The sequence below is a fragment of the Panthera pardus genome, unplaced genomic scaffold (genome assembly GCF_024362965.1).
Source record: "Panthera pardus isolate Hobbes unplaced genomic scaffold, ASM2436296v1 HiC_scaffold_13, whole genome shotgun sequence".
Lineage (NCBI taxonomy): Eukaryota > Metazoa > Chordata > Mammalia > Carnivora > Felidae > Panthera > Panthera pardus.
The window spans coordinates 147,288,554-147,306,069 of NW_026526688.1; the positions used below are offsets into that span (position 1 = coordinate 147,288,554).

The 17,516-nt window shown below is 37.2% G+C and overlaps 1 protein-coding gene across 4 annotated transcripts in view; it reads right to left on the reverse strand.

Annotated features, from left to right (window-relative positions):
• SLC4A4 (solute carrier family 4 member 4) overlaps positions 1 to 17,516 on the reverse strand; it is a 350,076-nt gene that overhangs the window by 26,927 nt on the left and 305,633 nt on the right. For all 4 annotated transcript variants that reach the window (XM_019467956.2, XM_019467942.2, XM_019467967.2 and 1 more), the window contains 2 exons: positions 11,234 to 11,347; positions 9,210 to 9,371 (listed from right to left, as the gene is read on the reverse strand). In XM_019467956.2, the coding sequence (XP_019323501.1) occupies positions 9,210 to 9,371; positions 11,234 to 11,347 (276 nt within the window). The remainder of the gene's footprint in view (positions 1 to 9,209; positions 9,372 to 11,233; positions 11,348 to 17,516) is intronic.

A 17,516-nucleotide genomic window follows, 5' to 3' on the forward strand; every position in this document is an offset into this window, starting at 1 on the left:
CACCCAGGCACCCCTCAAATATTGGAGCTTTTAGTAGAAGTAGTACTGTAAGAAATATAGAAAACTTTTAATAGAAATAGTACTGTACAAAATATACAAATGTTTCAAAAATAGCATGTGAATTGTTCTTACCCCTTGCCTTTTGCAGATTTTCATAATCTCCTACTTGGATTATACAGAGGCCTCCTAACCACTCCTCTCTGGCACCTCTCCCATCCATCCTTAATGCTGCTAGAGACAGTGTTTAAGTGCGGTGCTGGTGCCATTCATCCAGGCTGGAATGTTGAGGGAGCAGGGAAGGTCAGTAGCAGATGAGCGAGTCAGATAGGACAGATTATCAGCCACGACAGGCACCTGGCTCTCCATGCTGAGGCTTTGCATCTGATACGATGATGGGAGCCCTCAAAGAGTCCTGAAACTTCATCATACCTTAAACGCGCCTTGCACATTCTGCAACACTTTTCAAACTGGTACTCTAAGTCTTGCTATTTGGTTAAATCCGTTCTCTCTTCAAGGTCCAGCTCAAATTCTCCTGCTTCCCTCACATCACTCAGCAATCCTTGGTCCTCGATGCTACTCCCGCCATAGAAGTCCCTGCTTCACTCCTGTCCCTCACAACCCACTCTCCTCTTTAAAATTTCAATTATTATACCGTACTTCCCTGCTCAAAACTCTCCAGTGGCTTCCTGTTTCCACTTAAAATAAAACACAGTAAAATCATCTATAAGGTTCTATATCAGTGTTTCTTCCTGGAATGATTTTACCCCCCAGGGAACACTTGTCAATGTCTAGAAACATTTTTGTTTGTCACAACTTAGGAGGAAAGGGTGAAACTGGCATCTAGTGGATGCCAGTATACAGCACAGCCATCACCTTTGAGAACCTTTGCTCTACATGATCTGTTCCTACTCCCTTTGACCTCATCATGAATCACTAATTCCCCCATGTTCCAGTCACACTGGTCTGTTATCCATTCTTCAACATACTAAGGTTCTTTCTACCCTGGGGCCTTTGCATTTGCTCATATCTTTGCTTGGAAAACTGTTATTTAATAAGCATTCATGGGGTGCCTGGGTAAAGTCGGTTAAGCATCCACCTCTTGATTTCAGCTCAGGTCATGAGCTCATGGGTTGTGAGATCGAGCCCTGCATTGGGCTCTGCACTGATAGTGTGGAGCCTGCTTGGGATTCTCCCTCTGCCCCCCTCTCTGCCCCTCTCCTGTTCATGCTCTCTCTTTCAAAATAAATAAACATTAAAAAAACAAGCAAACATTCATTAACACCTATACTATGTTAGGGCCTGTGTTAGATAAAATAATAAGTACAATAGAACATGTGCCCTTAAGGGGTTTATAGATTATTAGTTGAAGCCAGATGTAGAGGCAAATAATTTATTGTATGTGTAAGATACAAGGCACAAAGAAAGGCAAGTCAATCCCAACCTTGGTGGTGGAGATAAGTGGTGAATAGGAAAAATCCACTAAACTCCTTCAGGGCAGAGACCATAAATTAGAACAATTCTTATCTTCAACATCGAACACAAATGTCCCATACATAGCAAGGACTCAAAAAATGCTCAAAAGGCTAAGTATGCCATTTAAAGTTTAAAAAAGTCCTGTCTTGGAGCACTTGGGTGGCTCAGTCAGTTAAGCATTCGACCCTGGCTCAGGTAATGATCTCACATTTCATTAGTTGGAGCCCCGCATCAGGCTCTGTGATGACAGCTTAGAGCCTGGAGCCTGCTTCAGATTCTGTGTCTTCTTCTCTCTCTGCCCCTGTCCTGCTCGCTCGCTCTCTCTCTCTCTCTCAAAAATAAACATTAAAAAATTTTTTTAAAATAAAAAAGTCCTGTCTTCGTGAATATAAATCCAAAGGATGTTCTACTTTCTAAAACTAGAGATTATTTTAAGTAGCGGGGTAGGAAGTGAAACTTTACTTCTTTTTGATATCATATATACTTTGCTAATACAGAACAAAGGTCATTTAGGAATAATCCACAGAAATCAAAATCTAGGGGAGAAAAAGACTAGTCTCACCGTCTGGTAAATAAGATGATAATAAAGGATCAGGAGCAGTATGCACATGCACAGACACAGAATAAACATCCATGCTAGGAGGCCCCCATAATCCAGACAATAAGCTGGTTTATGGGGCCACCAAGAATCATGACTTAGTCCCTCCCCCTAAGAAGCTCACAATCAGATGAGGGGACTCAGATTTGTACACAAATTACAAAGCACTCTAGACAGAGATTCAGAGAGGTTTAAAAAGGACACCCCAAGTACAGAGGATAAACTAGAGGATAAACTGTTTAACAATTTCTAGAGTGAACACACAGAAACTTCTTGCAATGATGACATCTAAAAACAGGGCTTTGAATAATACGAGCACTCACTATGAGAACCAGAGATAGGTTGGCATGTTTTCAGCTATCAGCTGTCTCACACAGTGCAACAACTCTGAGAACCATGTGGCCCAAGATAACCACATTCTTCAATATGTACTTACTGAGCCTACCATATGGAAATCATTGTGACGGGCCACATGAGAGCTGGAGAGAGGACTAAAACATGCCCTTGCCTTGAAAACATTTGGTCCAGAAAAGGGAGAAGGTAATTATACAACACAGCTCCCATTCAAGATATTATGTGACCGGTGCCACAGAGTAACACACATACAGTAAGGGCAAAAACAAGAGCAACAGAAATTACATTAGGAGTGAAAGCTACACTGACAAGTTTATATCTGGAGGATTTTAAAAGATGGGAAGGATTTTGGTAAGTGGCAATCACTGAGGAATAGAGAGAAGAGCTGGAACAACTGGCAGAAGATGCTGCCAGATTTGAGGAGAAACCAATAACCCATTTGATCTGAGCATCATATAGTATGCGGACAGCATCATTCTAAATTTAGGCTGAGAACATATCACAGAGAGAGTTAAATCCGAGGCTAATGGGATGCTAAAGGCAAATGGAATTTCTTCAAGGGGCAAATGTCCAGAAGGCCAAGGTTGTAAAGGATTAGAAAGATAGGACTGACATATAAGAACAATACTTTTAAAAAATTACTGCTTTTGAAATGAAGCAAGGGAAACTGATTATTAACTCATGGCTAAATAGTTAGAATAGTCTAGACATGAAATGAAAGGACTGGATCTAAGGTTATGATAACAGGAATAGAAAGGAAAAATAAAACAGGGAAAATCTTGGAGTTATCCAAGAAAACAACCTCAAATTTAGGGTTTTATCATAGGGGGTACCAGAAAATTTACTGATCTACCAACTTATCTCTATTTCTAGATACCTATCCTACATTATTTCTGCTTCCCACACACTTAAAATCATTTTCCTTGTGAGAAGTATCCCTTGCTTTGCAGTCTAAAGCTCAGACTTTTTTCCTGCCTCTGCAGTGACTCAGGAAATAACCTTGGAGAAGTCATGACCTTGCTGAACCTGGTTTGCTTTTGAGTGCTCTGCAGGGATAATGTGGGACATAACTAACCAAAATGATGGCCAAGAAAAGCCAAGTGCCTTGGCGTTCCTACATCAATACAGAGCTGTTCAGCAGAGTGGAAAGGTGGATCCCATCCCAACAGAGCAGTCAGCCAGCCAGGGCCACTTGACATTGAGCCAAAGCAAATGCCACCCAAAAACATGCTGCTTTTAGTATTATAATGCCTCCATCCCTCTCATTTTTTCAGGTTTCTTTTCACTCAATTTCATAGCACTCAAGGCCCTTTAATTTTAGGTAGGATCTCCAATTTCCCACATTCCACAGGCACATTTCCTAACAAAATGTAAACAAAACAATATCCAGAGTGAAAAGTCTTTCATCCATGATGTCTCTCCACTGGTATCATTAGATTTGTGTCAAAAGACTGGCACTTCCTCTGTAACTACTGTCGTTCAAAGAAGTGATTTCAAATAACTGATTCCTAAAGTGATGAAAACTTATTTTTTATATACTCAATTCCTGTTTTAAGAGGTAAAATCTAATATGTCTTGATATTCCAATGTTTTCTACAGGGAACATGATAATTTTTTAAATTCTATATTTTATCAGGGGCATCTGGCTGGCTCAGTTGGTGGAACACGCAACTCTTGATCTTAGGGTTGTAAATTTGAGCCCCACGTTGGGTGTGGAGATTACTTAAAAATAAAATCTTTAAAAAGTTCTATCCTATTAATCCTAAATTTGCTAAACTTGAAATTCTGAATTTTACTAAAAGGAAAACTTAATGAGCAAAAGTGAATAGGCATTTACCTCCAAAAACACATAGCAAATTTTGCCAACTATATATCAAAATTAAGAATGTGCTTCCTAACTTTTTTCAGAATAAAATATATTAGTTATCATCCATTTCTATCCTTTAAAACTAAATCAACACTGAAACTGCTCCTAGTAGAAGACATCTAAAAATGCTCACAAAATACAGAAAATATCTTTTAGAAATCATCCTTATCTGCCAGAAAGTAAAAGAAACATTTGCAGACAAAAAAACAATGGCAACAAGAAAGAGTAAATCTACAAGGTTAGTAAACACTGGAGGCTTGGGCCCACCCTGAGAGACTATGTCAAATCCTGGGGCTTTCAGGCCTGGATTCAGAATGACCATCTGAACTCTGGTCTGGAAGACCAACTCCCAAGATCTTGGGGAAAGTCTACAAATGAAAGACATCCCCTGAAATAAAATTAGGATGCTCTAAATACAGCATACTGAGTTGGTCACCTAGCAAATAAAATACCCTACAGAGAAAGACACTAGGGATATATATGCCTTTCTTGGCCATCCTACTAGATATAAAGCCATAAGAAAAAAAAAGAATCTTGAAAGATATTTCTAACTATAAACCTGTAATGAGGTTTGAAGCTGGAATTCACATTACTTGTATGGTCTAGAAACTCTTAAGCCAAAAACACAGAGTAAAGTGGTCCTGGCCTTCTATGAATGTCTTGCCACCCTACCCTCAAAAACATACAAAAAGATATAGATATAAAAGGTCAAAACTATACTGCATCAAGCTTCTGAATCCAATGACCAATTATTTTATTCTTTTTTTAAAAAGTTTACTTATTTGGGGGTGGGGGGAGGTGTGCAGAGAGAGAGAGAGAGAGAGAGAGAGAGAGAGAGAATCCCAAGCAGGCTCCATGCTGGCAGCACGGAGCCTGACATGGGGCTTGATCTCACAAACCATGAGATCATGACCTGAGCCCAAATCAGGAGTTGAACGCTTAACCAACTGAGCCACCCAGGTACTCCCCAATGACCAATTTAAAAGAAATACAGAAGAAAAAGCACACAGTAAATGACAAAACAGGGAAGTAAGCACCATGATCTAGACTAAGGCAAATTCTGCAGTACAAATGTGGCAGATATTATTTTCTGAAAATGACTGGAAAAATATGCTCCTATCCTGCATATTTTTCTACAATGTAAAATTGCTATCCCTCCAACAAACAATGAAGCCCTTCCTTATCCCATTAAATGAACTAGTTTAACCAATCAACTATAGCAAAATAAAAAATAAAGCTATGCCAGTTGTGGGTGTAGCCATGAAATGGCCTTGCATCTTCCACTCATAATTCTTGGAAGTCACCTTCCATGTACCAAGTACATAACAAGATAGCCATGCTGCAAGAAGCCTAACCCACACAGAAAGGCTCTGAAGGATGATAGGCCATGTGGAGAAAGAGAAGAGAGAGAAACAGACAGACAGACACACCAAGGAACATCAAGGTACTAGGCATGTGAGACATGTGAGTGAGTGAAGAATCCATCCTGGACAATCAACACAGCCAACCCTTCAGATGTCACTAACTGCAAAGGCAGGAGAGACCTCAAGCAAGGACACAAGACTGGACATGAGTCAATAATTGCTAGAACTGGGTGATAAACCTCTGGAGTTATACCATCTGTCTACTTTTATATATGTTTAAAACTTTCTATAATAAAATATGTTTTATGGGAATAAATAAAAGTAAAGAGTTCCTGGGTTGGTTGGACTCTCCTATACCTCCCAGAAGCAAATAAAATCTTCTCTGGAAGGCTTTGAAGCACTTGCATGGGAAGACTAGCTTATAACTGTTTCTTTACAAAAAAAAAAAAAAAGACAATGAGAAGACACACTGGAAGTAAGAGAGGAAAAAAACAAAGTTCAAAATCAAATCTGCAAAGACAGCAAATGTATAAAATAATAAAAGACTTTATGGAAAAATAATAAAGAAGTTAAAAACTATCAAAGCTGGATAGAAAGATTTGGAAAATAACAGAATGGAACTTCCAAATACAAAAAAAAAAACAACTATAATTCTTGAAAGGAAAAATTCAGTGGCTAGTTTGCTGACAGAATAGAACCAACAGAAGAAATAATTTAATAAAGAGAAAGAACTGAAGAAATTACCCAAAATATAACACAGAGACCAAAAGATAGGAAATGTAAAATAAAAACAAAAATAAAAAAACCCAAACCAAAAACAGATTAGAAGTAGAGCACAAGATGGAGATATACGACAAAATTCTACTTGGAATTCCAAAAGGATGTATTAGAGACTGAAAGAGTCAGACTTACAGAATTCTACAAGTGATAAAAGACAGGAAGATTCAATAATCTAATAATTAATAAAAGACTGGAAACCCAATTTTCCAATACACAATAAAAAGAGATCTACGCTGACACAAGTTACAGAGAAACTCCAGAATAAAGACAAAAGAGAAGATGATAAAAGCATCCAAAAGACAACAATGATTACTTACCAGGCAATGAAAAGTGTATTGACAGTTCACTTTTATGAAAGAAATGGAAAATAGCTTCTACATGCTGGAAGAAAGAGCTTTTAACCTACAGTATATATCCAGAGAAACCATCTTACGAGAATGGAAGTGAGACAAACACATTTTCAGATGAACATAAATGAGGGTTTACCACACAAAGATCACCCCAGAAAAAATTTCAATAGTCTAGTAAATAAGTACTGTTTAGAGGAAATAATGCAGTCTAAAGAAAACTCTTCCAAAATGGAAGATCTGAAATGCAAAAAAAAAAAAAAAAAAAAAAAAAAAAAGCAAAGAAAACAGTAAATTTGCATATAATTCTAAAAATACTGACCATGTCTAATTAGATTTTAAAATCCAGATAGCAATCAAATCTAGGTAATAAGAACATAGGACTCAGGAAGGAAGATCAACATTAAAGCATTCTTTAGCCATTAGCAGTTTTCACCAGAAGGATAAACACACTGAATACCTTCAGAACTTAAATATGCATATTAAAATATACAACATAATCACTACCAGAAAAGATAAAGTGTATAACTTTCAAACTAACACAAAACAAATTAGAATGAAGACAATAAAAAAAAAAAAACTGTATCAACCTAAAAGAGGGCAAGAAAGGAGAATAAAAAAGAAAGAACAGTGAGGCAAATAGAGTGTTAGGGAAGTAGAAAGCAAAAATAATGTGGTAAAAATGAATCCAAATCTATTAGTCATCACCATCTATTTAAATGGATTCAATATTTTAGTTAAGAGAAAAGACTGTAAAAATGGATCCTATGTGTTATTTACAAAGAGACACAAGACACAAGGTATATTGTAAATAAAAGACTGGAAAAATACATATCAGGGAAGTGAAAATTAAGTTACCAAACCTTTATTAGTACAAAATAAAATAAGCTTTAAGGCCAAAAGCATTGTTAGAAACAAAGAGAGGCACATAAAAAGTTCAATTCACTGAAAAGATAAAATAGATACAAATGTGGATGTACTTAACAACATGGCTTCAAAACAAATAAAGCAAATATTAACAGAAAACAATATGTACAAAAACTCCAATGTAATAAACTGCTTCTTTGAAAAAGGCTAATAAAATTAACAAACCTCAGACTAAATCATCAAGGAAAATAAAAAGCACAAATCAGGGGTGCCTGTGTGGCTCAGTCAGTTAAGTGTCCAACTTTGGCTCAGGTCATGATCTCACGGCTCGTGGGTTTGAGCCAGATTGGGCTCTGTGCTGACAGCTCAGAGCCTGGAGCCTGCTTCGGATTCTGTGTCTCTCTCTCTCTCTCTGCCCCTTCCCAGCTCACACTCTGTCTCTTTCTCTTGAAAAATAAATAAACGTCAAAAATAAATAAATAAATAAATAAATAAATAAATAAATAAATAAATAGTTTTAAAAAGCACAAATCAATGACATTAGGAATTTAAAGGGAAAAGTAACATTCAGATTAGGAAACAAAGATAATACTATAAACAACATATCAACAAATTTGAAAATATTGGGGAAATGGAACAAAATATAGAAAAATGTTACCAAATAGAAAAATAGAAATTATGAATATTTTGCAACCATTAGAACATTTTGATCATCAGTTTTATAAGTTCCACATAGAAACTACTCAGCCCATATAGTTTTACAAGCATGTTTGATTATTCAAAAAAAAGATCATTGGCATATTACACACAATAAAGAGAGTATTATATTCTATTTCAGAGAATGGAATGGAAATGGAATAGGAGGAGAAACACTCCCCAGCTCTTTTATAAGGATAACGTATTCCTGATACCAAAATCAGACAGGGACACTATGAGAAAGAAAACTTGCAGGCCAATTTTACTCTTAAACAGAAGCAAAAATCCAAAATATAGACATACATATTATACTATAATATATAATATATATTATGCTATAATATATATTATACATTATACTATATATGTTATATATCATTATAATTTATATATAAATATGAAAACTATGTATTAAAAAACCCTACCAGGTTGCAAGGTTGGTAAAATGACAGAAAATCTATTACTGTCACTCACCAAGTCAACAGATCAAAAACAAACAAACATGTTTTTATCTCAATAGCTTCAAAAAGAGTATTTGTCACTGTCTTCATTAAGGACAGTTACCACATTAAAATCAGATGAAGGTTGACAGTGGCTGAATGGTAAACAGCTTATCCTGCCCTCTTCGGTGGTGAAGGAAATATGATTTCAAACAACTTTTTCAGATTGAAATGAGATCTATCCTAAAGTATTCTATTGAGGAGATGTGTCAACACAAAGTGTTCTGTGACTCTGCCAAGTCAGAAAGAATATTAGCTGTAATAAAACTCTCAATAAAACTGTCTTGGTTTTGAATAAATTAGTATTTCCTAGTACTATAAAGAAAGTGGAAGGCAATGATAACCATTACTACAAACATTTACCTTGAGTTTATGCTCTTTCCTGTTCACAATCACAGCTGTGATTTGCTGGTCCATGAAAATCAGAATGGTGACCAACAAAGCAGGGATCGCAGCTGCAAGGTACACCCACCAGGGGTTTCCTCCAAATGGTGGGACAAACCAACCTCGGTTTGGACTTGTTGGCTTGAAGAAGAAGGAGAACATTTTCAAAACGATATTAATACATACTGTTTGGTGAAAAATCAATGGGAGAGATACACTTTGATTTCTGGAGAGCCAACATTTCAAAATCAGAAACCGTTTTACTGATAGGTTCAACAAAGATTAGTCACCAAAAATTTCCTAAAGGTGATTATTTTTAAGGCAGTTTTTTAAATGAAGGAGACTAAGACTATAGGCTCAAGGAAAACAAGTAAATGCCATTTTGTGTATTTAGGATGATCTAAGGTAAGGACTCAAGATGGAAGAATGTGACTTAAGTTTAAAGAGCAGCCATTAAAAAAACCCAAATGTAATAGTCAGTAAAGACACAGACAAGAAATTTGAATGAATTTTGTTCATGAATTTTAGCAATTATACCAAAGTTATTTCTACTACTGACAAATTGTAATCGTTTCACATCATATTATATAGAAAAGGTACAAATATTTTTTTTTTTTTATTTTATAATAGAACTTGTTTAATACTCTGGTCTTTCTTATACATATGAACAGTGACCCAGAATAACTGGTTAAATCCTCAGAAATGCTACCAAAAATGAAAAAGATGATCATTTTCCCACTTCTCCTGGAATATTTTTCTATCCTCTTCCTAACATTAAATAATGAAAATAAACTAAAACAGAATCCTATAAATTCTTTTCTCTATGTTTACTATCAAGAAAGTCTCACTTCTCTGAAGATATTTGTCTTCCGTCTCCCTTTGCTCATAACTACATCACTGAATCCATCCACATTTTATTCTTTTACCAGGTTGTGAGCTTGGAAGGAGGGAACAACTTTCTCTTGTTCATCAGTACATTTCATATCCCCTGGAAAGGGCCTGACTCAAAGCAAACATTCAATAAATATTGACTTAAATGAACTAATCACTGAATGATTGAAAACTTATGTTTGCAAATGAATATGAGATGGCACAGATAATGCAACAAACATTCTGTTTGCTGTACCATATGGTCTCAGGGATGGAGAGAGAGGCTAGGAGTGCTCCATAAAACAGGTGAAAGACATAATGAAAAATTAGATAGGGATATATAAGAATGACTGAAATGTAAATTTTACCCATTAGGCCTGCACATACCGACAGATTTATAAAGTGAATAATTCTTATATCTTCTTTGTAATAATTAAAAAAATTTTTTTTAATATTTTGTTATTTTGGGGACAGGGAGAGACAGAGTGTGAGCAGGGGAGGGGCAGAGAGAGAGGGAGACACAGAATCTGAAGCAGGCTCCAGGCTGTCGGCACAGCCTGGCGCAGGGCTCGAACTCACAAACCGTGAGATCATGACCTGAGCTGAAGTCGGTCGCTCAACTGACTGAGCCACCCAGCCACCCCTCTTTGTAATAATTAAAATGTACATTATATATAGACGTATGTATATATGGCAGGTAGTTTTGTAGCAGGAAAAGAGTAATAACATAATCTTAGGCATTTTCCTTACTCTTTCTGAGCTCCGATATCAACTTCATAAAATCAGTATGATGATAGTTGCATTACATCTTAGAATTATTATATGGACCAAGAAGGGGATTAGTTGCATGAAAATTCTTCAGCTCATTTTAAATACTCTAAAACTATAAAGCAGAGTGTATTTTTCAATAAAACTCAATATAATGTGAACCCTGCATTTAATCATAATCAGGCAGTCAACTTAAGTGAAGGAATAGACAAAGAATATGTATGCACCTAGCAAAAGACCATTTCTGAAATAAGGAAATGGATAATCCTACAAAACCAACTCAAAAATATATGATGAACTAGAATAGGGGAGAGGAAAGAAATCCATAGCGTTCTACAAATGACCAAAAGCAGAAGTTCACCTACCTTGAACTCACTTGGCACAATTAGTTTCGGAGTATCCACACCCACCAGGGCATCTATTACACAAAAGATCAGAATGGACAAGATAATGGCGAAGTCACTGATCAGTTTTCTTGCCTGAAAAAAATTAAAAAGAAACCAAGGAATGTTTAGTGCTGGATTAATATATTTGCCTGTGTTGGAAATGAACAAAGAATTCTGTCTTTATAGTAACAGCTTCACCAGCAAATTAAAGGAGGTGTCACACTGTAGAGAGATTATTTCTCAAATTGTTTTTGCATTGCTTTCTCATCTAGCCAGAAATAATCGAATCCCACAGAAGAAATCAGTGTGTGTGTGTGTGTGTGTGTGTGTGTGTGTGTGTGTGTGTGTATGGGGGGGGAGGTTGGTGTTTGTGAGTTTATGCATGCATGCGCAGGCTGGGGAGAGAAGTCACAAATAATATATTCCTGAAATACTGTGCAAACATTCTTGCTGTACAGCATAAAGGATACCTAGATAAGGTTGAAATCTCAAGGCATATTGTAAAAACCTACACAAAAATACAGAATTCTATTTATAATTTGGGAATAGCATTGTGTGCATACAGCAACATAATTCCATAAGTTAACCTGAAAACACTGAGAATCCAGCAGGAAAGGGGTTACAAGTTCTAGGTGACTCAGTGTACTCAAGACCTCAGGGAAACATGATGTGATGGAAGATGAAGATTTGAGGACATCCCTAACTTTGTCAAAGAAAATGTTTTTCACTATAAGTTAGTGCTTAAAATGTCTGTATGTGGGGCATCTCTCCTCTACCACTTTTTAAATGTGGTTGCCATTAGCTGACAAACTTGGAGCTTCCTAAATATCTGCCTCTGGTCAGGACAAGAGCTGAGGTTTATGGGATGTAGAAAACCTTTCCCTTGTATGGCTGTAGAATGGTCATTTCTGAGTCAGTAGGGAAGCATGGGGTGTCTGGTGGCACTGACAATGGCTGGGGAGCATTACTAAGAACACAGGCACCTGAGTTTCCCCTAAGGTTTATACACATGGTGACATGTAATCTGATCATTCGACAAGAATTTACTCACTAGCTTACACTTTAATCGGGTGCTAAGGATACCACAGTGAACAAAATAGACGCAATCCATGTCTTCACAAAGGGAACATACCCAAGGAAGCCTGCTCCCAAACGAATCAGGGTTGATTCAGTGGTTGTCAAGTTACCTCAGGGTGAGCAGTCAATGTTCTGGTATTGTCAGATGAAGAGAGATCAGGGAGGGACCAAGTGGCTGCACAGTTCTCAGGACAGGGAATCTTTTGAAAGAGTAGTGGGACTCCTGCAGTCAGATGTTCAGTAGGAATGGAACTGAGAAATGGAAGTACTTGGCAAGGTGGGTATGCCAAAGGCCACAGTAGTGCTCTCTTCTTGACCACTGCCCGGTGCCAGGAGCCTTGGGTCCTAACTAGCAGCAAGACCAAAGATGGCCTATTTGCTTTGAATTCATTTCCTTTTGAAGGGCTGGATTTTGCTAGGTTTGGCTCGCTTAAGAACTACACACAAAAAAAGGCAGAAAGTCAGCTATGGGATGTGTTAACTTGCCAGTTAACACCAATCATACAGTAATGTCAAGCACAAATAAATGGCAGGGGTCAATCTGGGGAGGAAAATATAGGGCAGCAGTTAGGAGCACAGTATCTAAAGTCAGATGACCTGGGTTGGAATGCTAGCACCATTATTTCCTCTCTGTAAATATATATCCTTTCTTAGCTTCAATTACTCCATCTGCAAAATGTAGCCAAAATAATCCCTACAAACTTCATCAGTTTGTTATAAGAATTAAATAAGACAAGCCATGAAAGTTTTTATCATAACATCTGGAACATAATAGATTCGCCTAATACATGTTAACTATTGTTATTTCAAGTTCCATGAGGTCTCTTTGGCTGCAGAAACCACTGGAATAACTAAATAATCTACCATCAGGAGGTCTTAAGAAGGAATTATCAATTCCAAGAAACAAGACATGATATGGAAGCCCAGTAATAATATGGAACTGCCACTCAACAAATTTTGGTTGGAAGTATTTGGAATCCCTGCAGAAAAAGGATGTTTCCCAGGGCTCAGTACTGGAGGAAACTCCCATTCTTAAGCTTTGTACAAGTAAGTGTTGGCAAAGGCAATTCAAGAGGGTCTGGCAAAGATGGTCATGTGAAGCATGCTTAGGAACTATTAAGATGTTATAATTGCTCTCTGGTCCAGTAGGTCATAAATCACTGGAAGACCAGAGGTCTTTTTGCAAAGGCAAAAAGAAGTTCTCTTTTTTTACCACCCTCCCAGTCCTTACCCAAAAAATCTAATTTGTTGACAATTTAGATATGCTAGACGTTGTTCAAAAGGGGGGGGATGGTTATTAAAAAGACAGTGCTCCTCCTTTTTCTCATAAACAGAAGAAGAGAAGTAGAGGGTGGCAAATGAATTAAATCTGCAATTCCTTGGTATAAAGTCCCAAGGAACTGTACCTCTGGCCCTCTAGGAGACAGATCTGCATGACTGGAATCACTACCAAACACCTGGGACATGTTTCTTCCTTAGTTAGAAGAGGTATTCTTAGCCTTCCATAAACTAAACACTGAAGCCCTAAATCTGCTCTTTCAGTTCTCTTCATCTTTATTAACGGCAGCTTATTTTTTCCTATTGCTTAGGCCAAAAACCATCCACATAACTCTTCTCTTTCTCTCATATCCTATATCTAATGGATCAGCAAATGACCTTCAAAACATATTCAGGATGCTGCCACTTCTCACCACCTCCACTGCTCCTTTGTCTAAGGCACCACTCTATCTCCTGTGGTTTCCTGCTTCCTATCTCATTTTCCTGATTCTATACTTGCCCCCCTTCAGTACACTGTCAAGGTATCCCAGAATAATGATGTTAAAACTTTGGTCAGACAATGTGGTAGGCAAAACAATGCCCCCTAAGGAAGTATACATCCTACTTCTTGGAAACTGAATATGTAATGTTGCATGGCTAGAGAGAATTGGGTTGCACATAGAATTAAGGTTGCTAATCAGATAACCTTGAGTTTGAAGAAATGATTTGGGATTATTTTGGTGGGTCCAATGTAATCACCAGGGTTCTCATAGATGAAAGGGGCAGGCAGTAGAGCCAGTATCAGAGTGATGTGCTATGAAAAAGACTCAACTGGCCATTGTGGGCTTTGAAGATGGAGGAAAGGGCCATGAGTCAAGGAATGTGGGTGGCCTCTAAAAACTTCTAAAAGCAAGGGAATTCTTTCAAGGGAGCCTCCAGAAAGAACACAGCCTTGTCAATTCCTTGACATTAACCAATGGGACCCATTTCAGTCTTCTGACCACCATATCTCAAGACAATAAATCTGTAATGTTTTAAGCCATCATATTTATAAAAATTTGAAATAGCAGCCATAGGAAACTAATATAAATAAATAGATTACCTATTTTAGTTATTAGTTTCCCAAATTTATATATATGTGGAAGAAATACATATGTGCAAGAAATGTACATAGTTCATATACAATATACATAACATAAATATATCTTGGAAGAACTTCAGCAATGATATTCTTGTCAACTGTGGCACTATTGTAAGTTTAAAAGTAGCTAAAAAGACAAATGTTAATAAGATTTGAAATTACATTTCTTAAAATTTATGGGGTAAAAGGGCTACTTTATTAACAATATTGCTTAACCTCATTAAAAATCACAGCCAGGGTGATATGTTCTATATAAACTACTCACTTCTATTTCCCCTTCCTTCCCCTTAAATTGTACAATACAGCTCAGTTACAGCAGAAACCACTCCTGGAGAGTGTTTATTGTCAGACATGCATTTCTAAGACACTAGATCCAGTTTAAACTTCATAGTAAGGAAATTGATTTTTCCCAGGCCACCTTTGTATTCGACTCCAAATCCTTTAATTGGAGAAGGCAGGTAGGGGTGCTATTTTAGTAGGCTGTTCAGGTCTTACCGTATACTAAAATTAAACTTTAATTCAAACAAGGTAAAACTGACAGTAGAACTAGAAAGTGCCCTAAAAATGTCAAGTACTGAGTAAATACAGCTTTTACTAGATACACTCTAGGACCTGTGAACGAGAGCTTTCTCTGAGTCTGACTTTAAGGAGATAAGAATCACTCTCTTGAGGTTCTTCTCACATTTCCAAACACACTTAGAAAAAAAAAAATACATGAAGTTCCTTTCATTTTGTTTATTTTAACTTCCATTTTCATCAAACTTGAGCAGTTTCAAAAACTCTAAAACATCACCCTTTTATGTGCCAATATATAAATAAAGAAATCAAATAAGAAATCCATAGTTCTTGGGGGCACCTGGGTAGCTCAGTCGGTTAAGTGTCTGACTTTGGCTCAGGTCATGATCTCACATTTTGTGAGTTCAAGCCCCACATCGGGCTCTGTGCTGATGGCTCAGAGCCTGGAGTCCACTTCAGATTCTGTTTCTCCCTGCCTTTCTGCTCCTCCCCTGCTTGCACTCTGTCTCCCTCTCTCAAAAATAAACCAAAAAAAAAAAAAAAAGAAAGAAAGAAACTCATAGTTCTTTTTTTTTTCAATATATGAAATTTATTGTCAAATTGGTTTCCATACAACACCCAGTGCTCATCCCAAAAGTGCCCTCCTCAATACCCATCACCTACCCTCCCCTCCCTCCCACCCCCCATCAACCCTCAGTTTGTTCTCAGTTTTTAAGAGTCTCTTATGCTTTGGCTCTCTCCCACTCTAACTTTTTTTTTTTTTTCCTTCCCCTCCCCCCATGGGAGAAACCCATAGTTCTTAATTCCCTTCTAGATCTCACTGGTCATGATTAGAGGTACCAAAGTTTTCATGAGAAACAAGTTTCCACAAGATTTCACATCCAATCTTATAGATTTGGAGGCCTCAAACCTAGCTTGAACAGACATAACCCATGGATGTCCCTGTAGCCAAACACTAAGTCTCTCCAGGTTCAAACTTCAATATCCTAGGAATATAAACTATGGCAATCTAAGTGAAATACAAACTAAGATAACTTATATATAGCAAGGGCTTGCTATAAACAAAAACAGTTGTGTTTTTTTTTAATGGTACAGTGATGTGCTACAATGTATAAGATATTTCCTACCTCCATTCATGAATACGGCAAAGAAAAATGTGTTTCAATTAAGATTATTTTATATGACTGGTTTTGAGCTATTTGTTTGTTTGCCACTTTTTAACTATAAAAATGAAAAGAAAAATATTTCTGTCCTCTTCAGAATTAATTATAAAATATCTTGATTAATCTAATAAGAAACAATCAGCTTAGCTATTTAAACTACCAGAGCAAAGAAGAAATGACACGGATGGGAAGGGAAATTCAAGTAACCATACACTGTTCTCCATTCTTGGGCAAAAACAACCTAATAAATCTATTATAAACATATTCTTCATGAAGGATGGTACTTACAAATTATTAAGAGAGTCATAATCATGGAGACACCAACGGGGAGAAGCTAGTTAATTTACAGCAGGGAGAAATGAGTTTGGTTTCCCTGAAGCCCCAGAAGACATTTGGTTTTCACTTTGCAAAGGCTACAGCTGCTCCTGAGTTAACGGGGGAAAGGCTGTGGGCCTGCAGAGCAGCTCTCGATGGATGGAGCTGTTACAGAGACAAGTACGGCAGCAGGCACCCTGTGGGTTCTCGATAAATATTAATCAATGATGTCAGTTCTTCTCACAATGGTGAGACTGCTAAACAACAGTGTAAAAGAGCATTTATTCCAGATGAAAAACAGTATACCAGATAAATGTGGTGCCTTCTGGCAATCGTGAAAAGGCACAAAATACCATGAGAATTTTGAAATTGGATTCCCTCCCTAGTAGCCAAAGCACAGCACTATAAAATAAGTAAGCACTAATATCAGTATAGCAATCATAATACACTGTACTTTGAATCAATAATACTCACTGTAATTAGAATTCAATAAAAGTAAAGTGTGATTTAGACTCCAGGATTTTCACCCTGTAACATCCAGAGTCAGAGAGCTGGGGAACAAAGAAGGGAAATGGATTGGGCACTTTATCTGAGTGGGGCTTAGAGCTTCCGAATGAAAGTCTACCTGAAAGAGAAAATAGTATTTCCAATCACGGAACAGAGGTGGAGTGGGCCTACAAAGCAGTTCGGAAGGAAAGTTGGTGATATTTCACGCTTGGGACTCTTCCTGCCTCCTGCTGTAAACCTGAGCAGAGCACGAAACCTATTAAGTGTATGCCAGAAGCAAATAATC